General features: G+C 37.5%; 1 protein-coding gene and 2 long non-coding RNA genes across 3 annotated transcripts; 1 reads left to right on the top strand and 2 right to left on the bottom strand.

Moving 5' to 3' along the window:
- The first annotated feature begins 411 nt into the window (after positions 1-411).
- LOC148965116 (uncharacterized) lies at positions 412-1,949 on the top strand. The gene is made up of 2 exons (XR_016149704.1): positions 412-908; positions 1,765-1,949. It is a non-coding gene; the product is annotated as an uncharacterized LOC148965116 (long non-coding RNA).
- LOC148965117 (uncharacterized) lies at positions 1,931-3,023 on the bottom strand. The gene is made up of 2 exons (XR_016149703.1): positions 2,549-3,023; positions 1,931-2,418 (listed from the first exon to the last, which is right to left on the bottom strand). It is a non-coding gene; the product is annotated as an uncharacterized LOC148965117 (long non-coding RNA).
- A 2,227-nt stretch (positions 3,024-5,250) lies between these two features.
- tulp3 (TUB like protein 3) lies at positions 5,251-22,648 on the bottom strand. Its single transcript, XM_039660622.2, has 12 exons — positions 22,500-22,648; positions 16,879-16,920; positions 16,162-16,213; positions 12,937-13,099; positions 10,766-10,951; positions 10,115-10,248; positions 9,146-9,337; positions 8,681-8,793; positions 7,770-7,887; positions 6,835-6,933; positions 6,583-6,754; positions 5,251-5,614 (listed from the first exon to the last, which is right to left on the bottom strand). Exons 1-12 carry the CDS (start codon positions 22,514-22,516, stop codon positions 5,481-5,483), a joined length of 1,422 nt encoding a protein of 473 aa, XP_039516556.2. The 5' UTR covers positions 22,517-22,648; the 3' UTR covers positions 5,251-5,480.
- Positions 22,649-22,899: the final 251 nt, after the last annotated feature.

Raw genomic sequence — 22,899 nt, forward strand, 5'->3', positions numbered from 1 at the left:
CTGAATCGGCTAATAGCTAGGGGCCAGTTGTTCAAAACATTTAATCTGGATCAAAATGATCCGGATTTGGAAATCCCATTTTTTCCTACCCAGGATCAGGTAATCCATCTTACTTTTATGCCGGTTTTTCAAAGCAACATTGGACTGGATCACCCTGATCCAGATACAGTTTTCAAGACAAATGGGACAACATATCACAATGTGGGCTACCAGCTATGTAAAGAACAGGTAGAAGAGCCAACATGGGGTCACTGTAAGTGTTTCTTATTTTGAGACAAAACACAAATGGGGACAAGATCATTTTTATTTTATTTTTACTTTACTATACTGAATAGCTTAATTGTTAGCCTATGTCTACTTTATCACTGTTACAACAGTTACACAAGTCAAGTGCAAAATATAAATAAAAGTATAGACAAGTTTCCCGGGCACTTCCGGTTTACTTCCTGTTTCTGCCAAGAACATCCGGCGCAGGCTGAGTAGTGGTGTAAACACGGCTTTGGAATGGCAACATTCGACCGAAAATCTTGTTTAAAAATGGTGTTTTGACCATTCCGAATCCGAGTAAGGTAACATTATGGGCGGACAACATGTCGATATGGCCCAGCATCACAACATCTAAGATCTTTTCTTATTTTATTGATTCCATGGCGGTGGACGGGAATGCATTTAATAACCTGAACGGCTCAGAGGCGTTTCAGTACCTCCATTCCGTCAAAGTGGGCTGTGTACTTTTACACTTGGACAGTTTAATTTACCTAAAGGCCGATGTTCAATCAAGCCAGTCCGTTAACAATTCAGCGCCTAACGCCTGGGTTTTGGTTACCAAGACGGGAGATGTGTACCTGTATCGCCGATTCGCCGGATCTGGACGTTCCTGTACTAATGCAGCCGTTGTGCTTTGGAAGGTACGTTAGCCCATTATATGCTTGTATTAAGATGTTTGTATGTATCAGTGTGTTTATCTATAACAGAACACGAAGAGTAAAAAGTTATCCTCTAGCCTGCCTGCACGAAAAGCATGCTTTAACCCTTAAGTCGACTGACGCTCTAGATCGCGCACCCCTTACATATCTATTAATAGCTTCAGAATGCATAAAGGTATTAACTTACTTTTTTTTTATGAAAAAGCTGACATTCATATGCGTAATAATGAGTAGACTGTGTTGACTTCCGCGAATGATATTTGATTGCAAATTTATAGCATTTTACCGCAAAACAGAGAAATGTTACTTCAGCCTATGTAATGATATATAATGCGGTTGGTGTGTGAACCAATCACAAACCAAAATAAAACAAACACTAGGAACGATTCTTTTAAACAGACCAACAAAAAAAAAAAAAGAAAACTGTGTAATCCGCCTATGAAATGGGCAAATTTGCAACAAACCCTTTCTGGCTTTTGTTTATTTTATTTATTTTTATCAAACTGATTTATTTTATTATCTATATTATTTGCTTTTACTCATTTTTATATTACTCACTTATCACTTTATTAAATGTTATCTATTTATTTAATATTTAATTGTATTAAACATACAATTGATGTTAAACATTTGTAAAACATTGATGTTGATGGCTGCAGGCCCAGATCATTAATTGATTTGAAAAGTAACAAAAACGCTCTACCTTCATCATACCCTTGTTATTTTGATTTACAAAATGTTGTTTCTAAAAGAAGTCAATTGTGCTGTGATGCTCAACCCATTATTTTAAAAACCATTAACCATTATTTGAAAACCATTTTATTTTATCTGTCTGCAGGTAGAAAATGCTGTCAAGGGAAGACTGATGTGCAGAATTGCTGAATGCCGGGACAAAAAGCAATACTGGGCAGCAAAAAAATCAGAGATGTGTCTATCCGAAGACACAGCAGAAATAATCTACTCAAATTGTCCATTTGTTATGGAAAAGGATTAATAAAAATTAATTTATTTCTTCTCAAAAAACAAATTGTTTATTGTCATGTGTCAATATTTACAATGCAAGAAAAAGAATAGCACTCACACACGTTTTTCTTAGTTAAAACTCTGTTTTGGCTTATCAATAATCATAACACCAGAAAGGGTACAATAACAATACATTTAAAGTGAGCAATCACCTTACTTGCTACACCTTTAGACACTTTAAAGTGCTTTGCCACATCCCCTACAAGGTTCAGTTTCACTATGGGAACAGGAATACTTGTTGCGAAAACGAATGGCAACATCGTTTTCACTAAAGTAAAAAAATATTATAGACGCAGTCCTGTGTACAGCCGTGAGGCATCATCATCCAGGAGCATATCAGCCACAGTCTGACCCAGAGCCTGCGTCGATTTGTTCATATGGTCCAACTTTGCCGCATAGCTGTGGTCAGTTTTTGTTAGGTCCTCCCATTGTGTTGCAGCATCTTTAAACTTCGGCTCGATGCACACTTCTAAAAGACAAACAGCATAAACTATAAATGTCACGTATATACCCCCACTGACACAGGACAGAGACACATATCAACAGTCGAACTTATGCTGCAAACTTTTGCTAACCATAAAATATCAAGATACACTTACCATCCGATTGCGTGTCACTTGTGTTTCTGTTCTGTTTTGCTGGGGAGGTTTGCTCGTATATCCCAACTAAAGAACCAATGAAGTGATAAGAACAAACAAACAGTCTTTTGAGCGGATTCTTCACCTTCAAAGCCGCTAGCCACTTCCGAGATAATGATTAAACATTTGTTTTTGGTTTCTCATACAACGTATACGGGGGAGCACATCCACATTGGCGTCTTGTATGGTTGATTCATTCTCCTTCCGACCAAACATTCAGCAATCGCCACGAGTTGTTACAACCACGAACAGCACAATATGTCCCAAAGCCGTGTCGACGTGTAACACCATCCATAGTTTACTTTTTCTGCACGCTAACCAAAAAAAACAAGACGCTAACTCGCTAAGCGGAAGTGCTTGGCAGATACAACCGGAAGTCGTTGGCAGAGTGAGGGGCTAATGGCGGCCCGCCTATTTCACTCAGGAAACTTGTCTATATAGACTAAATGATACGGCGTTCGTAGATGATGGATCGGCGTTCGTAGATCGACTGGTAGAGACTATTTTTCCAAGATGGCTTCTTCCTGAATTCGCGAAATTTACTGTGTGAATAAAACATCTGCTTATTAAACTGTGTGGACACTGACAAAGTTCTCTTTTTATGCTGTCGTGTTAGTGCGGGGCTATTTTGAGCCTTTTTAGTGGTAATAACAAGCGATTTTTATTTGTCATTACTCTATGCCCTATATACTAGCATTATACCAGCGTTATAGGCTAAACTGTTTTTAGAGATAAAACTATTTACATTCGGCAATCATGAAAACAAATCTCAGATAACGATTGACTAGGTAACAATGTGTAATTAGACTAAAGGTTCATTTTGCGCCGGAGTTGTCCTTTAATTTGTCGTCAGGTAAAAGTGACTCACCTCAGGAATCAGAAAACTGAGAAAAGGCGCCATTCGACGCCAGACGTCCGCACCTGCGCACTGCAGTAACCGTTCACTCATACTACGCATGCGCAATCTCAGAAAGACATTTGATTTGATTAAAATGTAAATGTAGGTTCATATTATATATAGACATGAAAATTAAAATTGAGTTAGATACTTTTGTATTTATCTAGAAAAGTGTTTACCAGATTAGAATGAAGGTTAGTTCATTGAAGTTATAATATATATGGTTGAAAAGGCTAAAAATCTGTGCCATTTGATTTATGGATAAATGTGTTGCAGGTTTTGTATTTCCAGCCCATATGATAATGTATAAAAAGTAACACAGTTTTCCTTTTTCAAATATTTATGACTTTTAATAACTGTATTTCTACCAACAGTGTCTTCATAAAATACAGTTTGTGCAAACAGGTTATTGTTTTAAAATGAAAGCAAAAATGTTTCGCTTTTTTTAATATACATATATATCAGTACACTCTTGGCTGACACACACACACACACACACAACAGATGATGAATATCAACACACACATCAGTCATATCAATAGGAATACACATTTAACAGGAACAAATGTGCTTGAACTTCCCTTTCTCAAGATGTAAACACAGCATTCAGACACTATTTACACTACAGCAACATGTTAAGGCAACTTTCACAATCCATGCAGCAGCGGTGATTACCAGAAGTGTGCATTCACAAAAGTGTGCGTCAGTTCTCAAAGGTCAACACAAGGGCACGAGAGGGAAGCTGGACGACTGAGACGTGGCCAAAGGGTCCAGCGCTTACCAACATGCAATGTGTTTTCTCAGGGATTGTTGGACAGCAAAGATTTTAAAAAGACAAATAATGAACCACATTTAAAAACAGAATGTGTTAAAATTTTCATATTCTACCATGAATGCAAAAATACAATAACATCATCCGAATAAAAACGTAAATATGAAGAAAAAGTATATTCATATCACCCCGTTATCAAAAGGAAAATGAGAAATTATATTGTACCTGAAGAAAATTAAGCACATTTTAATGTCTGTAATTCCCATTTACAATTTATCATTACATGATTAATTTTCTCCATACAAAATATAACTTCTTTTAATCTCAGAGGTGAAATCTGATTGGTTCTTATAGGGATAGTTTACCCTAAAATTAAAATGAAGTCATCGTTTGCTCACCCTAGTGTTGTTCTTTCTTTTTCGGACCTCGAAAATGTCCCGTTCACGCTCGTCTACAATAGCGATCAGCATCAAGATTTTTTTTTAAAAGCTGCAAAAGTATCCCAGAACGGTCCCATGTGACACGTGTCATTTATACCCCACGTTTTCTAGGAATATACAATAGGGATTGGTAAAAAAAACAAAAACAAATCGAATTTAAGAGTATATTAATCTTGATTTCTCACAACTCTCAGTCGGCCGTGAGCAGGACATTTTCTTTAAATAATACGTGAAATCTCGTGTTGTTTTTTATTTACACTTGGATTCACACTTGCGACACTTTTTTAAAGCTTGATTCTGGTCGCTATTCACTGCCATTACATGGAAGAATAAAATGTTTTAACATTTCTCCTTTCCTGGTCCAAAAAAGAAAGAATGGCAAACGACATTTAAACAACACCAGGGTGAGTAAACGACTTAATTTTCATTTTTAAGTGAACTAACCCTGTGAGACGTCCCTCTCAAATCCATCAGACACTTTCATAACATCACAGAAAATATCATAAAAATCTCTCCGTTGCACAATATCCCACAGTGTCTTTTCTATTGGTCCGATTAAAGCATAAATCCCGTGCATTTTCTCTTTTCGGAAAAGAGGAAGCAGGTAAATAACTCGCATGATATCTCACGAACGTTAAACGATTTGATGTGTTTCATTTACAAAAGCGAATTAATTTGGTCCTTGTTTGAGATCTATTTGGGTGGAGCACAAATCCGTAAGGAGACGACTGTGCTTTAGTGTCCTGAGTGGAAGAGGTTGGTGTGTGTCGTCGTGTCACAGATTCACTCACAGGCCAGTTTGCTGTCGAAACTGGACAGGCCGATGGCAAACGCCTGCAGGGCACACATGGGGTAGTTAAAGTCCAGAGTAAAGATGTCCTCCGCCACACGGCCAAACTGCATCACGATGTAATCCGCTGAAAACACACCAACACACAATCACAACGGCGCACACAATCCTTCCTGGGAAGTCCATTATATGAAGAGCAGGCTTATATCGTAACATGACATATTTAAACGTTTTTCCCTTCATGCCTTAAAATATCTTGAACGTAACTCGACACCCTTGCCATTTAGTATTCGCGGTTCTATGAATATGCAAATGAGCCCTGCCTCCACTCACTCACTGGTTGACGATCACACGTTACAAGGTCGTTTGTGACGTCAGAAACACCAGCGATTTCAAACTGTGTCTTTGGTTCAAAAACTCAGCAATGCTGTCCACTTATCAACTTACACACACCACTCAGACATATAAACAACATTAAAGGGGTTAGTTCACCCAAAAATGAAAATGATGTCATTAATGAGTCTCCCTCATGCCCGTCAGACTTCGGGACACAGTTCAAGATATTTTAGATTTAGTCTGAGAGTCCATTGTAAATGTGTGTACGGTATACTGTCCTTGTCCAGAAAGGAAATAAAGACATCATCAAAGTAGTCATGTGACATCAGTGGGTTAATTACAATGTTTTGAAGCATCGAAAATACATTTTGGTCCAAAAATAACAAAAACTTGTGTGTTGTGTTACGGTTCTGTTGTGGATCCGCGTTCAGTCGAAGTTTTTGTCATTTTTGGACCAAAATGTATTTTCGATGCCTTAAAACATTGTAATTAACCCACTGATGTCACATGACTACTTTGATGATGTCTTTATTTCCTTTCTGGACAAGGACAGTATACCGTACACACATTTCCAATGGAGGGACAGAAAGCTCTCGGACTAAATCTAAAATATCTTGAACTGTGTCTCGAAGATGAACGGAGGTCTGACGGGCATGAGGGAGATTCATTAATGACATAATTTTCATTTTTGGGTGAACTAACCCCTTTAAAAGCTTGATTTTCAGCTTCCCAGATTGGTTATGTCCTCGTGTAACTTACGGTCATTGTCGTGGACGATCTGAAAGTTCTTGACGGACGCCTGAGTGACTCTACCGTGGAAGTTTAACACGTATGACTGAGTGTCGTCGTTCCACACCGGCGCTTTATTGTGCAGCTCTATCAGATTGTCCAGGGAATGATTCTGCCATTTACTCAGCAGAGACTCCTGCTCCTGAAACACACACACACACACACTCGCAGTCTGCGCTCATAATGACCATCTGATTGACAGCTGTCAGCAGAAACACTCACACAAGGGGGCCGAACCGGGACCCGTTCAAAATTCATGTTCATGCCAGGAATGATCACAGTCATCTTCCGCGGCCCTTTGAAGCCCAGAACATTAGTCTCCTAAAAACACACACACACACACACACACACACACATGCACAGTGTTTGTATAAATACTGTAAAATGAAAGGACTTTTCAAGCACTACTTTTTGATTTTTAAGGGCTTCAATAGACCTTATTCAGAGCAGCGCCATGACAGGTATGAAAGTGAGGCTGTGAGGGATAGACTTACCGTGTTTCCAATGGCATCCGCTGTAAAAAGCTGAATAAAGCTCCCAGATTACTTACAATTTTCCACAACTTACATTGTCGGGAGTTTTTTGTCAACTAAAACTTATTGGAAAGATATTTTTCAAGTGTTTCATGAGCAGAACAATCCGAAAACACATTAAATAACAGTACAGCCCATTGAAGAGATGCAAGTCTATCCCTCACAGCCTCGCTTTCATTCTCATTAAAAAACAAAGATGGCGCTGCCGTGAATAAGGCGTATGAGAGATCTTATCGGACAATATCTTTAGTATTTTTTAAGGAAACTCAAACTACACAGATATAAGGTATCCAAAATACAACTTACAACGTATGTAATAATATATTAAATACAAGGCTGTTATTGATCAATAAACACTATTTTTTATTATAATGTTGGCATACTTCGTATCGAGAAAGGCTCTAATGGGGGATTATCCGTGAAAAGATTGTATTTGTGTTTTTTCATAATTATAAAATATCATTTATATTGTATTTAAATAAGTCAAGCACTTTTCAAGTAGCTCTTTGTATATATGGTTGTTGTTTCAAAGGTTTTCCAGGACGAGTCAAATTTAAGAACAGGACACAACAATGAGAAGTGTCCGGACACAGTGTGAACACACACACACACACACACACTCACGTAGCAGATGGCGGCGAGCTCCTGGCGTGTGTTGCTCTCCTCCAGCAGCGCTCCGGGGCTTTTCGAAGGGTTCGTGCCGTTATCGTACACGGTAAACTTCGTCCCCATCAGATTAGACCTGCACACACACACACACACACACACACACGAAGCATGTAATGTTATTACAGCACTTGGGTTATGTTTGGGCAGCACAATGTCTAACTCAGGGGGTTTCAATCTTCAAGATGCCATGGATCATCCTCGAGCAATGGACCACAATCCTAGCGTTCAAAGGCATGTTTAAACACTACATTTATACTGTGACATTTTTTTCCCCATTCACTATAGCAGTGTACTGTTAGCTTATTTGCTTGAACTATTTAGATGACTAAATACACTTCCAAAATTCAAATTTATAGGATTTATTTATATTACTAAGATTTTTATAATTTAATCTCATTTATTTATTGTTTTCTTGCACTGTAGACTGTTTTCTCAGACCCATTTTATTATTATTTTTATGGTATCATTTTATAGTATTTTACATTTATTTACTTATTTTAATAAATTTATTAAATTATTTTATTTTTACATTGTTTTTCAGTCTAACATATTTTTACTTGTTTATTTAATCATTTTTTATTATTAATAATGTTTTTTTATGTCAATGTATATAAATATATATTTATAAAATCTGACCGATTCATTTATTTAAATAAAAAAGGATATTTTATTTATTAATTATAATCCAATTTTTCTAGTTTATTTATTAATCTAAATCGTACTAACAGTGGAAACTGTTTTCTGCCATCCATCAACGGGTTCAAAATGCTCAATATGATTGGATCCCTCAAACCACATCTGGATGGATGTCACTTGTGATCAAATGCTCCTCTGAGATGTGACGAGTTAAAACAAAAGGTTCTCACCTGAGTTTCCCTATGAAGCTCTCGCCCTCACGGGACAGATCTGTGGCGTCTACAGAGATCAGATAGTTCGATGTCTTGCTCTTTTTCCTCTTGCGTCCAGCCAATAAAAACACCTGATGAAAGAGAGAGAGAGATTATGCATGTTTCCTGTTCAACAGATCTTTTGACAGCATTTGTTACCGCAGAAAATGATTTCCACTACTAATAAGAATTAGATTAATAAATAAACTATAAAAAAAAATTGGATTACAATAAATAAATAAAATATAAAAAATGTGATTAAAATAAAAGGATAATAAAATGCTTGTAAAAACAACATAAATAATAATAATAATAATATTTTTTAAATAATGCAATAAATGTAAATGGTATCAAATTAAAATAAATGAATAAAACTGAATATAAAAAAATAAAAACTGATTTAAATAATGACATAAATGAGTAAATAAATAGAAAAACCATCACCTTCTTGCCATCTTCTCTCTCGAGGTGCATGAAGTATGTTGGGTAGAGTCCGCGGTCCATGCCCTTCTTATCCCGGGAGATGCGGCACTTGAGCGTGACGCCCCGCGGAGCCGGACGAAGCACAAACTCCTCCAGATTATCCACCTCCACGGAGGAGCCCTCGGCTGATGGAGAACTCGCCGGGATACACTCCTGACGGCCGGGGGACAAATATTTATTTATATATTGTAAACACATTTAAAGTATTTGTTTATTTGATTACTTTCATTACATTACATTTTTAATTTTAATCAAATTTTTATCCATGTATTTATTAATAACAGTTCTATTATGTATTATTTTAATAAAATGTTCTCATATTTTTTAAATCTAGTTTTATTATTTATTTTTAGGTTTTATTGTATTTTTTCAATATTTATGTATTTAGTTTAATCTAAATTACTTATTTATTTTAATCTAATTATTAGTATTTATGTTTTAAACACATTTTTATTATTTGATTCTATTTTATTACTTTTAATTCTATTTTTTAAATATTAAAATATTTATTTAAGAAAAGTTATACTATGTATTTATTTCAATCAAATGTTTCATGTTTTTTAACCTACGGTTTTATTATTTATTTATTTTTCTTTCATTTTTTATTTATTTTAATCCAAATTATTTATTTATTTTAATCTAACTATTGCTACTTAACTATTTACTATATCTAATTTCAGCATTCATTTATTTTAATATATTTGTATTACTTATTTAAATAACATGTTATTTATTTTAATTAAATAAAAGTTGTATTATGTGTTTATTTTAATCAAATCTTGTATTATAATATAACTTATTTATTTGTAAATTAAAAACTTATCAGAAATATAGCAGAAAGAGTTTGTTATGGAAGAATACTGTCCCAAATGAGATTTTAGCTTGGGAAAAAAGTGCTCGACTAATATTGTGTGTGTGTGTGGCTCTCACCGTGGTGGATTTAGTGCTGGAGGCCGACGCCGGTCGCGTGTTCTCTGTGTTCGGGGAAAGCGATCGGCTTCGCTCTTCGGCTTCATCCTCATCATCCTCGCTGGCCTCATCGTAGTTCATACTGCCCGACAGTCCTGAGAGGAACAGAGTTTAAAGAGCTCCAGATGAGAAACAACAGCCGAAGATCTGCCATTTACACACAATCTCCTGAGACACACACACTTCCCCATCCTGCACTGCGAGTGTGAGTGTGTGCTATTCTTGACATTTTTAAAAATGTCCCCAGTAGAAACATGCCCGTGTTCAGTGTATATCACGGTAATGCACGAGCACAGTGTCATTTGGTTAACTTCACGTTAAGTAAATCCACTTCAAAAGCGAATCACTCCTGGACAGCGATGCCATAGATATATAGAGCGAGAGCAAAACCGGAAGTATTATGAAGATGGCGGCGTGCATAAGGTCTATAGCATCAAATAACCAACTAAGACCAAACTTATTTTAAAAAACAACACTTAAATTTACATCAGAGTGACAAAAACGACCTAAAATAACAATGTAAGTGTGATTTGATTGTTTAGTTCATAAGACTTGATGGGGAGGCGGGGTTTATGAGCTATACTCGATCGAGGAGCTCACGCTTGGTCTCACCACGTCTCTGCAGCAGTGTGTGTATGTCAGTCTTGGGCTCCAGCAGTGTGTCGGTGTCGGCGTCGGTCTCCGGCTCTTCTGCGGCGGGCGGCGAGGACTGTTGTGTCTGACTGACGGACAGAACCTGGATCTTACATCCCAGATCCGGAGCCTCGGATCCCAGCAGCGCCGCCGGCCCGTCGATGCCTGACGGACAAACACACACACATGAGATCGCTCGCACACACGAGATATTTCCAGATCTATTCGGCAGGTGCAGAAACAAAAGCCTGTCCCAGAGAGAGCGAAGGACAAACAACAGATACGAGTCCTGAGAAACAGATAAGAGAAGCAAAAACTATTACACAAATGACATTGAAGCAAAACAGACGAGGGGAGGACAGGAGTGAAGAAGGCTGCGTCTGCATTAATCCAGATTAAGTTGTGTTCGTTTTGGCTTTCTGAAAATTCGTCCTGGGAAAGCGGATTGAAGACTGAAGACACCCTGACGAGTGGATACATTTGGACATTAGCCCAGTTCACACTACATGATTGTAAAACGCCGGACTGAACTGTGCGGTTCACACTGCATGACTAGTGTAGTCGCTGAGCTGCTCAAACACACGACACAACGTGATTGATCCGCAACAGGAGGTAGCGCACTACACGAGCCAACAATAACTCTGTCACCCAACGATTCTATCTTCTCTACAAACCACGTTTTGTCACGAAAAATCACGCGATAAAACGAACCAGAAATGACGCGAAACAGCACGCGCGCCAATACCCAGCGAAGAATACTGACCTCAGCCCATGCCTTGCTCTGATTGGCTGTAGCTCATGACATCACTGAGGTTGAGTCGTGCGAGCGTCTTCGATGCGTTGTTGGCTCTTTCATTCTAAAAGATTGGCGAGCGTTCATTAACTTAATTGACTTGTGTAATTATTGACAAGTCAATAATTAGAAATTAGAGCCCGACCGATAAAGGATTTTGAAGGCCGATACCGATACAAATATTTTTGGGTTTTAAAATCCGATATTCCGATATATCGGCCGATATTTTTTTTTTATTAAATATTGTTGGATTTCACACACGTGTAAAAGAAAAGCTAACTTTTCTGCACAAGATACGTTTGATACTTTTTCTCTGTCTAAATGTTCACTCCTCGCAAGTATAACTTACATTTTACAATGCAGGGACTGTAACTAGAGATATGCTACTTATAAATACAGTAATCATTACTTTATTTAGGCAGAAAAAGTTCATTGTGGTTTCCAAGCTCATTAATGTTAACGTTAGCGGTCTTCCACTGATGATGGTGGCATTAGCTAGCTTTGTGGTTAGCTAGTCTATGATTAGCAATAGATAACATCATACTGCAAATTGGAAAACATACATTTTCAATATAACAGGCCAAGGAGAGATGATTGAAGCGTGTTTCGTCCGTTTTTATTTTATTTTTTAAATATTCATTTATCGGCCATTATAACTGCCGATACGATATTATGGAAAATGCCTAATATCGGCCGATAATTTTGGCCAGCCGATATATCAGTCTGGCTCTATTAGAAATGTCCAAATTGTCCGCCTAATATTTAATATTCTTGACTCACCGGTCTAACAGTGCTCGTTAATGTCTGAATCACTGAGATTAAACCAATCAAATCAAGGAAGGCGGGGCTTATTGTTCACTGAAGGCAAGTAGCTAAACTTTAAAGTCACCCTGTGGTGAAAATCAAGTTTTTATATGTCTATTTAACGTTTTTAATATGCCTTCAAGACACACCATGTGTAAGTTCATAAGTCGACGGCATTGCGGAGTATTTTCTGCTTAAAACTGCAGTGAACCGAAGACAGTCTCAAAAACACGGTATTCAAACTGGTATTGTCTAATTTTGTAGTTAATTTTAACAGCAGACAGATATTCAACACAATTCATGTGTGAGAGTCTAAAGGGGGTCGCACACCGGACGAGAAGTGCCACGTCTAGGACAACTCCAGGTATCGCACACCGTCTGTTATTTTGTTGTAACGTATGTCAATAGTATTTGTTTAGCTAGCGTTTAGCTAACCCGAGTGAAAGGTGTCTGATTGCATTTTACGATGTGTCAGTGTGCACGAGAAACCATTGAAAACGCTGTAGAGGAGTGTCGTGCTTGAGCTCTCAAAGGTCGCGTGTGATGACCTCACCATCTAGGATGATGTCACTGCCCGTACTGACGTGTGGCTCGACGAGAAGCGCTTGTTCTTCACTGCGACGGGGTCGTGAGCGCCGAGGACGTCCCTCGGGGTTCGGCTGGACCATCAGCGGCTCCTGGCGTTTCCGTCGCTGCTTCTGCTCCAACAGCGCCCTCTGTGGACACACACACACACACACACACACACACACACACACCTCATTCAATCTCTTCAGAAAATTTGGACTAAACCACTCAATTAATTTTACAATCCGTTTATGAACTTATTGAAGTGGTTGTTGCATAACCTGTCAATGGAGAGACAGACATTTATCATCAGATTTCATTAAAATATCTTCATTCGTGTTTCAAAGATGAACTTTAACTCTTTCCCCGCCAAACACGGAACTTTCCTGGTATCCGTGTTTTAGGTGGTATACGGTAAGGAAGACCCGCGCGCATGTTCTGAATGAGTGCGCAACTCTTTGATCAGAGAAACAGATTGCAATCGTCTCAAACAGTGGAGTAGTGAGAATGTATCAGACAGACAATGCAGAGGTATATGGCTGAAGTACTGGAGGTTAATGGACTCGGAGTCCGATCACTCTTTATTTGATCATTCTGAATCTGATCGGGACGAAGTAGTCAGTGAGAGAGATGCACATGTTCATGCTAGCCATGGACGTGCCGCAGATAGATCGTATAATATTATGACACTATAATATGTGTGTGTGTGCAGGCATTTATGTGTGGCTGTCTAAATATGAAGGTGTAATTGTCAAATTATTTCTCTCTTTGTGCACATTTACCACATTGTAATATGTATTTGTGTGTGTGTGTGTGTGTGTGTGTGTCTAGGCCTGTTTATTGTAATTCCAATTATTCATTATTCACAGGTAGAACACAGAGAGGCAGAGGCAGAAGTTTTATTGCAAAAGTTACATTTCCCTTACATCCTGGGAAATTTGATATATTTTACATTTATTTATGTTTTTAATTTATTTTGGAAAGTTTTATATATGAAGGAAACAACATCTGAATGTATTCTGCTTTAAAATGCACTTGTTTGATAAAAATACCTTTTTCTCAGTTTTTTGTCCAAAATGTTGTGTTTTTGACAAAACCTACCACTGTTCAAGAGGCAATAAAAAAAGAACAAATGAAGATAAAATAAAAACGTTTTTTTTGCCTAAAAGCAGAGGCTCAGATCTTTATTTTTATATATATCATCTTCATATATTCATGGAAGAAAATATTCAGTGGGGCATTAAAATTTAGCGAAAATCGTCAAAAACCCTGGCGGTGGCTGGCAACTTTTTTTTAAAACGCTGGCGGGGAAAGGGTTAATGAATTAAAGATGATTTAAATATGAAATATATATATTTAATTGATCTGTTAAATATACAGTAAACAAACAATGAATACTATATCTTTGATTAACACTAACAAAGATAAATGCTGTAAAAATATAGATTTTTAGTAACTAAAGTTGACAAATGAGAGCTTAAGTTACCAACATTTACATCATTCCCACAATTCCATCAACTAAAATGAAAACTGACAATGTAAAAAATAAAAGCCAATTCAAAACATGAATAAACACTATAATAGTATATAGATAATACAGTTCTTTTTTAATATATGAGCATTTTAAGCTGCTTTAATACGATTATATGTGAAAACGGTCAGTGTGAGTGTTCAAATGTTTAATCCAAAGATAATCCGAGATCCAACATTGAGAGCGCAGGAAGTAAAACACAGACAAGGATCAGAATGATGTTCACAGTAAACACACAATCTTTCTCCTAAAACTAAACACTCACAGGAAGATGAAGAAGTTGACGAACGCTCGCTAGAATCATCCTTACGACAGCAGAGAGAGAACCGGGATGAGATGAGAGTCGATGCCGACAGGAAGACAAATGAGGGCTTAGAGAGAAGAAGAGTCTCGTGCTCACGACGAGGGCGGCACAGGAAACCACACAAACTGTTTTAACACCACAAAAGCTCTCGAATATACACAATAATACTGTAGCGCCTCAAGAATTACAGAAGGGAGGTTTTTAGGGGTTTTTTGGTGCCTTCATCGTGATCGGACAGTATAGGTGGACAGGAAGTGAGGCGGGAGAGATCAGGAAAGGTCCGGATTTTAAGCTCCGGTCCGGAGATCGGATTTTAAAACCCAAAATTATTTGTATCGGTATTGGCCTTCAAAATCCTTTATCGGTCGGGCTCTAGTTTCAACGTATGTAAATGTGTATTATTGTGGTTTGGCGTGTGTTTAGTGTATTATGTTGTTTTATATAACACGGATGGAATCGGGGAATTCAGTCATAAAAACGCAATTCACCGAATAATGCAGAAATTGTCAAATTCTTAATGACTAAAAGCAGGTCAGTAAACTTAAATCAGATTGTGATATAGACTAGTGTCTGTGACTATTAAAAAGACTGTTTAAATACAAGTCTCATTATATGAGGACATGAATGCGTGAACTTCAGCTCCAGAGTCACTTCATGAGCATTTCAGCATTTCATTTGAGAACATCTATCGTCGTATCACACACACACAGGATCATCATTGTCGTATCACACACACACAGGAACTCCAAGGTCTTCACGGCAACCCGTCAAAATAAAAGTTTGGTTTAACTTGAAGAAATTGTGACAGAAATATATTACTGTTGTACAATAAAATCTAACTACCTTTTCAATAATAATACAAACACTAATAACAATAATAAATACCTATTACAACTTACATTTTTAAGGAATAATAATTTTTTTTTACAATGTTTTAATTTTGTTGTGCAGCACTTCATACACAAAGCGTCATTAATTTTGTTGTTTTTATTCTTTTAATTAATTTGACATGCTTTTTGATCATTAAAATTTAATTGAACCATTAAAATGGAAAAAACGGAATCCAGAAATGGAAACAACTGAATTTGGGGAAAAAATAAAACGGAATTTAGGAAAAAATGATACAGATTTCATAGTACCCTATTTAATGTGTTTTGACACATTATTATGTATTATTGTGTTTTGACGCATGCTTATGTTGCGTTTGTTTTTTTGTGTTACTGTGTATTATTTTGTTTTATTGTGTTTTGACGCATGTTATTGTGTATTATTGTGTTCTAGCATGTGTAATTGTGTATTATTGTGTTTTTATCATGCACAGCATTTGTGTTTTGAAGTGTGTATTGTTGTTTTAACTGTGTGTAAATGTGCCTCACCTGTTTCTCCAGTTTTTGCTGTCTCAGGTTCAGACTGTCGTCCTCCAGCGTACTGAAACACAATAAAACAACATTGCGAACCCATTTAAAACACACCTATATCCTTTTATACACACACTTATATCCTCTCATTCAGTAGATAAGCTCAATATAATCACCAAAGGCTGAATCTAATGCTAAAATACACAATTTGACATGTTGAAAGATGGCTATGAGCGTCCAGACTAGAACTTGAGTGTGTGTGTGTTGGCATCATTCGTGTATCAGTCATTGTGTTGCTAGGCAACCGAGAGACACCCAAATGAAAGAAAATCAATTTCTCACAAACATCCTCACATCTATACATCTAAAAATACACACACACACCCACACACACACGCAGAGAGAAACATTTCAAACCCGTGTTAAAAAGAAACATGAAACTACTATTTTTGTTTGTATGATTGCAGCAGTTAGAGATCCATCCACATTAGATCTGGTCACTAAAGACCTGAACATGTAATTATGTTTGGCAAAATATTCATGAATTTAAGGGTTAACTTGAGGCAGGAAAGCAGCCACATAGCAACGACCTAGCGACCACCCACAACACCTTAGCAACCGCATAGCAACATGCTTAAACCAATCAGAACACTGCACTGAAAGATGCCCTGCCAACTTCCTACAACACACTACCAGGACCATTAGTAAAAAGTAGTGTGTGTGTGTGTGTTGTACCTGGTCATGGCGGTGGACGCGAAGCTGGAGGAACTGGAGGGTCTTTGTACCCATGACGATCACAGCCGTCCAGAGGAGAGAAACACAAGAGAAAGGAGAAAGAGTCTGTGAGTATCAGTGATGCAGTCTGAACACACACCTGAATGAATGTTTCATGCTCACGGCGTGGCCGGGGTAAGACGACACACAAGCCTTCTGATCATGAGACACCTGTGTAACCATGGTTACCACCATCAACATGACAACTTGTGGTGACACACACATTCGAACAGATGCTCGCTAGAACAGGAGAAAGAAAAAAGGGAAAAAAAGAAAATATGCTCTCTAAAACAGGAGACAGAAAGAAAGAAAGAAAGATCAGCTGAAGTGTGTGTGAGTGATGAGTGGAAACTTCACATCTCAGTGGATCTGAAGATCTCAGAGGAGCAGAAACACCATCAACAAAACCCAGACCATGATCTACATCCATCCATCCATTTCATCTATCTATATACATCATCCATCCATTTATCTATCCATCCATCCATCTAGAATCAATCGATTCATCCATCTATCATTCATCTATCTAGAATCCATCCATCTAGAATCCATCCATCCATCCATCTATACATCCATCTATACATCTAGAATCAATCCATCCATCCATCCATTCATCCATCTATACATCCATCTATACATCCATCCATCTAGAATCCATCCATCCATCTATACAGATCCATCTATACATTTATAATCAATCCATCTATCCATCTATCATTCATCCATCTATCATTCATCCATCTATCATCCATCCATTCATCCATCTATAATCCATCCATTCATCCATCTATAATCCATCCATCTATCCATCTTCTATACATCTATCATCCATCCATCTATCATCCATCACTCTGTTTGTCCATCTATCTGGACCAAATATTATATTTCATGAATCGATCACTGCAGAAGTTCCCCTCAGTGTTTATGTTGGCTAATCGACCCTGCATCCATCGACCGTTACTCTGTTCTTCTCTATACAGTTCATGTCAATATGATGCGTCATTCAGGAAACGAAACACATCTTAATGACTGCAAACACACCTCACAAACACACAACAGAGCGACTGTCCTCATGTGAATCCAGAGCACACACACACCTCAATTAAACACACACACAAACTGAGAAACTCGACCTTGTCCTCCGTACGTCCGACCTATGTGTGTGTGTGTGTGTGTGTGAGTACCTGTGCGACCAGCGGCTGTAAGCGGGCGGAGAAGAGCTCTTCACCTTCTCCATGTCGAGTGTGTGTGTGTGTGTGTTTCTGTGTTTCGCGGTCTCTACCTCGTGCAGGTCATGTGGGAACACACACACACACACTCGTGAAGCCCACAGGTGAGCCCTCTGGGATGATGCTGGTTACTACGGCAACAACACCCCACACACGCCCTTTGAAAAGTCGGATGCTACGGGGCGTTTGGTTTGCGGGAGGACACTGAAGTGTGAAGGCTTCACCACTACACACACACACACACACCACTGCACGTGTGTCATGTTTCACAGCGGACAGGGAACGTTCTCTCAAAGAACAAACGTTCTTCCAGTATCCTTAATAGAACGTTCATTCAAAGTTATCTGGTCTTCAATAATGTTCTCATCATGCATGGAACTGATTTCGTCTTAGTTCCGTTTCGGAATCTTCAGAGAACATTTAAAAGTAACATTTACATAATGTTTGCAAAATTATCAAATGAAATGTTTTTTAACGTTTCTACATATATATAATTTATAAAATTGACATTTTGAACGTTCAGAAATTAAATTTTCGTAACTTAATGGTAATGTTACCAAAAATTCTTCTAATATTTCTATTAGCTAGGAAGTGGGATGGCGACCATTATTCCTAAAAAGCATTTTTGTCCGTTTGTAAAACGTTTTTTTTTTCTTGGTTAAACGAATGTTAAGAAAACGATTTGTTTTGCAAACATTAAAGGAACGTTACTTATAAATGTTCTCGGAACGTTCTGAAACAAGTTTAACATTTAAAAAAAAGTTCAGTTTTTTAGTCATTTAACTACAATGTTTAAGTTTTTTTATTTATTTACATTATTTAAGACCAGATCATTTTGGAAGAACTTTGAGAGAACATTGGGTTCCTCCTCGTTATCTCGGTGTGACTGATTCAAGCGTCTGTACGTACACAAGTACGTATGTTCATGTACCTGCAGCCTAATGGTCTTTTTGAACTAAGAAGAAAGTTCTGAAAGAAAAGTTCAGTCTTTAACACTATGAACCCTTTGAATAGAGAAAACCCTCTGCAAAACCCAGGCTTGCAAGCAACCGTCTGCTATGTAAATTATTCTAAATGTAAACCCAAACCGCAATCATCTCATCAGTAGCGTGTCATTTTCTTCTCACGGCTCTGATAATGAGCCAATCTCGGGCTGTTCTTCTCCCACATCTTCTGGTGGCCGCCGGAACAGACCATAATTGCACAATAATGACTCTCAGAGACATTCATCAGGTCTGAGAGTGGATGGACTATTTTCTGGTTTCGAGAATAAACTCCTTGAAAACGCACGCTCTGATTCGTGCATCCAGGCCAGCTGTGTTCATGAAGAAGATCTGGGAGACACACACAAACATGCATGCAAATACAGAACAATCCTAATGCATGTGTTGTGCTGTTGCTTACAATAACCACAAGAGATCACAAAGGACTGAACTCAATTGCATGTAATTTACTAGAGGTTCTGACAAAACGCCACTTGCTGCAGAATATGTAAAAAAATATATTAAATTTTTTTTTTTAAATCAGTTTGAATGAATGATTAAATGACTCGCTCATAAAGACATGTTTCATTACTGGATGAATCAAATCTGTTGAATGAATAATTCAATGACTCACTCATAAAGACTTTGCTTGTTTCATTACTGGATGAATCAAATCTGTTGAATGAATGATTAAATGACTCAGTCATAACGACTTTGCTTGTATCATTACAGGATGAATCAAATCTCTTGAATGAATGATTCAATGACTCACTCATAAAGACTTTGCTTGTTTCATTACAGGATGAATCAGCGTTTTGAATGAATCTGTTAAATGAATGATTCAATGACTATTACATTTATGTCACTGAATTTATTAATTCTGAACTATACATTTTTATCCCAGTACTTCTGTGATAATGTGAACTATTATAAGACATAAATAATGATACTGTGTCGTTGAAAAGACTGTTAGTGTTCGCTGTTTTATGACAACGGCTCTCTCTGGATCAGAACACAGATAAGAATGCGCGATCGTATTTGTCAAGAGCTGAATCGCTGTCATTGAGAAATAAAATTGCATGGGTGTTTGAAACGGGATCACCATCTTTTAACAATCAATCCTGCATCTCTACTAGAAAAACCAGTCCATCTAATCCGAGTCCGAGAAACCTTGAAGAAAACACACAGCACAAGCCAAAGTGGTCTGTCGTTATCAGAGATGTAAACTACATGAGCTGTTCTCAGAAGAAGGCTGTATGTTAAACAAAAGCTGCAGATAAACCCAAACCACTTCCTGTGCTTGTGCATTACGAAACCTCACCGAATTCCAGCCCACGGCATCATGGGAAAGGAAGGAGTGTGGTTCTGATAGGATAGAGCTGGTTGTGTTTGGAGGACTAAACAAGCACACAGAAACTGAGAGCAGATGCCGAACGTGATCTTAGTCTTGTCAACACATTCGACTCAGGACTCAGAGACGTCCTTCCTCATCGCTGTCAGAAGAGCTTCATCCACAACACGGATCATAATCAGAGACGGCTAATCAATCCCCGTCTTCATATGACCAGTGTTAGCAACAGATGAACTCCAGAGTTTGTCCAGTCGAATGGAATTAATTCAGACGGCTTATAAAAATAAATAAGTATCGATATATAAACAGATTTTAAAATAAGGGCAGTCAAATCGATTCATTGAGATTAATCAAATCTAACATAAAAGTTTGTGTTTATATATGTGTGTGTATGTATACTGTACACACACACACACACACACGTATGTATACAGTTTATACATACATATAGTATGTGTATGTAAGTTTACACACACACACACACTAGAGCCAGAACGATAAAGGATTTTGAAGGCCGATACCGATACAAATATTTGTTGGTTTTAAAATCCGATATTCCGATATATCGGCCGATATTATTATTATTATCTCAGAAACGCACAACAAAATATTGACAGATTTCCCTAACATTATTTGTAGTTATTTATGAGTTTTAACTAAAATAATATGATAATGCATTTTAAAAAGAAACTTGTTTCTATTGTCACAACAGAACAGAGGAACATCAAAATATATTAAAGTTCTGATAAATAAAATAATAAATAGCCCCTATATTGCCTTATAGTTATAAGCTGCGTGATTCGTCCATTTTTATTTTATTTTTGAAATATTCATTTATCGGCCATTATAACTGCCGATACCGATATTTTAGAAAATGCCTAATATCGGCCGATATCGGCCTGCCGATATATCGGTCTGGCTCTAACACACACACACATGCATATAATATGTAAATACAGAGTAAATATATATTAAATATATATACACATACACATATTATACATAAACACAAATTTTATGTGATTAATTGTGATAAATATCTGTGCAATATTTTAAGTTAATTTAAATATTGTGTAGATTTAATTAGATTAAGTAATCAACTATATTTATGAAAACATTTCAATTCACCTAAAAATAAAATGAGTAAAAAAATCAAGAACCTATGTATCGAATAAAAGAAAATTAAGCCTACTAATGTAATGTGATATTATTAGCGAATGTCACCTTCAAATTCTATTTATTTTGTATTATGATGTCATATTTGGACACAGTGTTTTTATTGTATTTTATTGAAATGAGTGCAAATGAAATAACAAATCGTTATTTTGGCATCACAGTTATTGGAAGGAGGTTAAGCTAATTGTCTTACGATGAATGTTACGATGTCAAAAATCTTAATGACGGGACTATAAGACATATTTTTTTAATGTTAAAAAGTCCAGCTCAAACTATATTATGATGTCATTTCAATATAGTAATGACGTACATATTGCATCACATGACTATCAGAAACGTGAAACCACTGGATATTTGTAACGGTCGGTAACGCATTCGAGCGACTAAGTTAATGAATTAGATCCATCATCAAATTCAAAAATATAAAGTAATCATTAGATTTACAGACGAGTAGCTGAAGCTCATAATTCAGACTGTTATGTCCATCTGTATCCCTGCTGCTATCATCATCCAGCTAGCAACGTTAACTGCTTCTCAACCGTTACAGCCCTGACCGCATTCATTCACACACCCCTGCTTTATTCTCCTGCTCTTCTGTTCATCATCCAGCAGTTCAATTCAGATTTGTGTTTGTTTTGTTCTAAATCCGTGTGTGTTGTTTTGTGTTTTTAGCTTGATGGCTGATGTTACAGCGCGCGTGCGAAACGCAACAGGATCCCACCGACAAAAAAACACACCAAAGTTACGAAAGACACGATAAATCACACATGCGCGCACACCGCGGTCCCAAAACGGACGTCACTTTTGGATAATTTCTAAGAAATGTTTCCATCGGTGTCTTACCTGCTGTAGTAACTCATGTTTATCCGCCGTTGCTATGGATTCCCCCGCAACTGTCGCGTCGCGTCCCTGTGCGGCGTGTGTGCAAAACCCGCAGCGGCCGCGACGAGCACGCGCCTGCGCATGCGCACCTTACGATTCCTTAGGTTACAATCGTGCTCATCCTCAAGGTGGCGCGTGATGACTCGGAATCAGAAAATCCAATCACATCTCAGCACGGTTATTGTTTTATTGTAGATATTTGTACACTAAAAAAATATTATTTTTCCAATCTATACATTAAAAATGCGAGATAGCCTATCTCACATCCGCATATGAATCTCAACTGATCACCACAAACGACTGTGATTGGTAACAGTGGTGCTGTCACGTGGGATTGCGTTACATTTTTCAGCGATTTTCA

Source organism: Pimephales promelas, chromosome 24, assembly GCF_988280905.1.
Source record: "Pimephales promelas chromosome 24, fPimPro1.hap1.1, whole genome shotgun sequence".
Taxonomy (NCBI): domain Eukaryota; kingdom Metazoa; phylum Chordata; class Actinopteri; order Cypriniformes; family Leuciscidae; genus Pimephales; species Pimephales promelas.

Coding starts and splice junctions, on each gene's coding strand:
- tulp3 (XM_039660622.2), bottom strand. Junction 10,952..12,936: donor CAGTGACATCATCCTAGATG/GTGAGGTCATCA, acceptor TTTGTCCGTCAG/GCATCGACGGGCCGGCGGCG. Junction 9,338..10,114: donor CCAGCACTAAATCCACCACG/GTGAGAGCCACA, acceptor CCCGGCCGTCAG/GAGTGTATCCCGGCGAGTTC.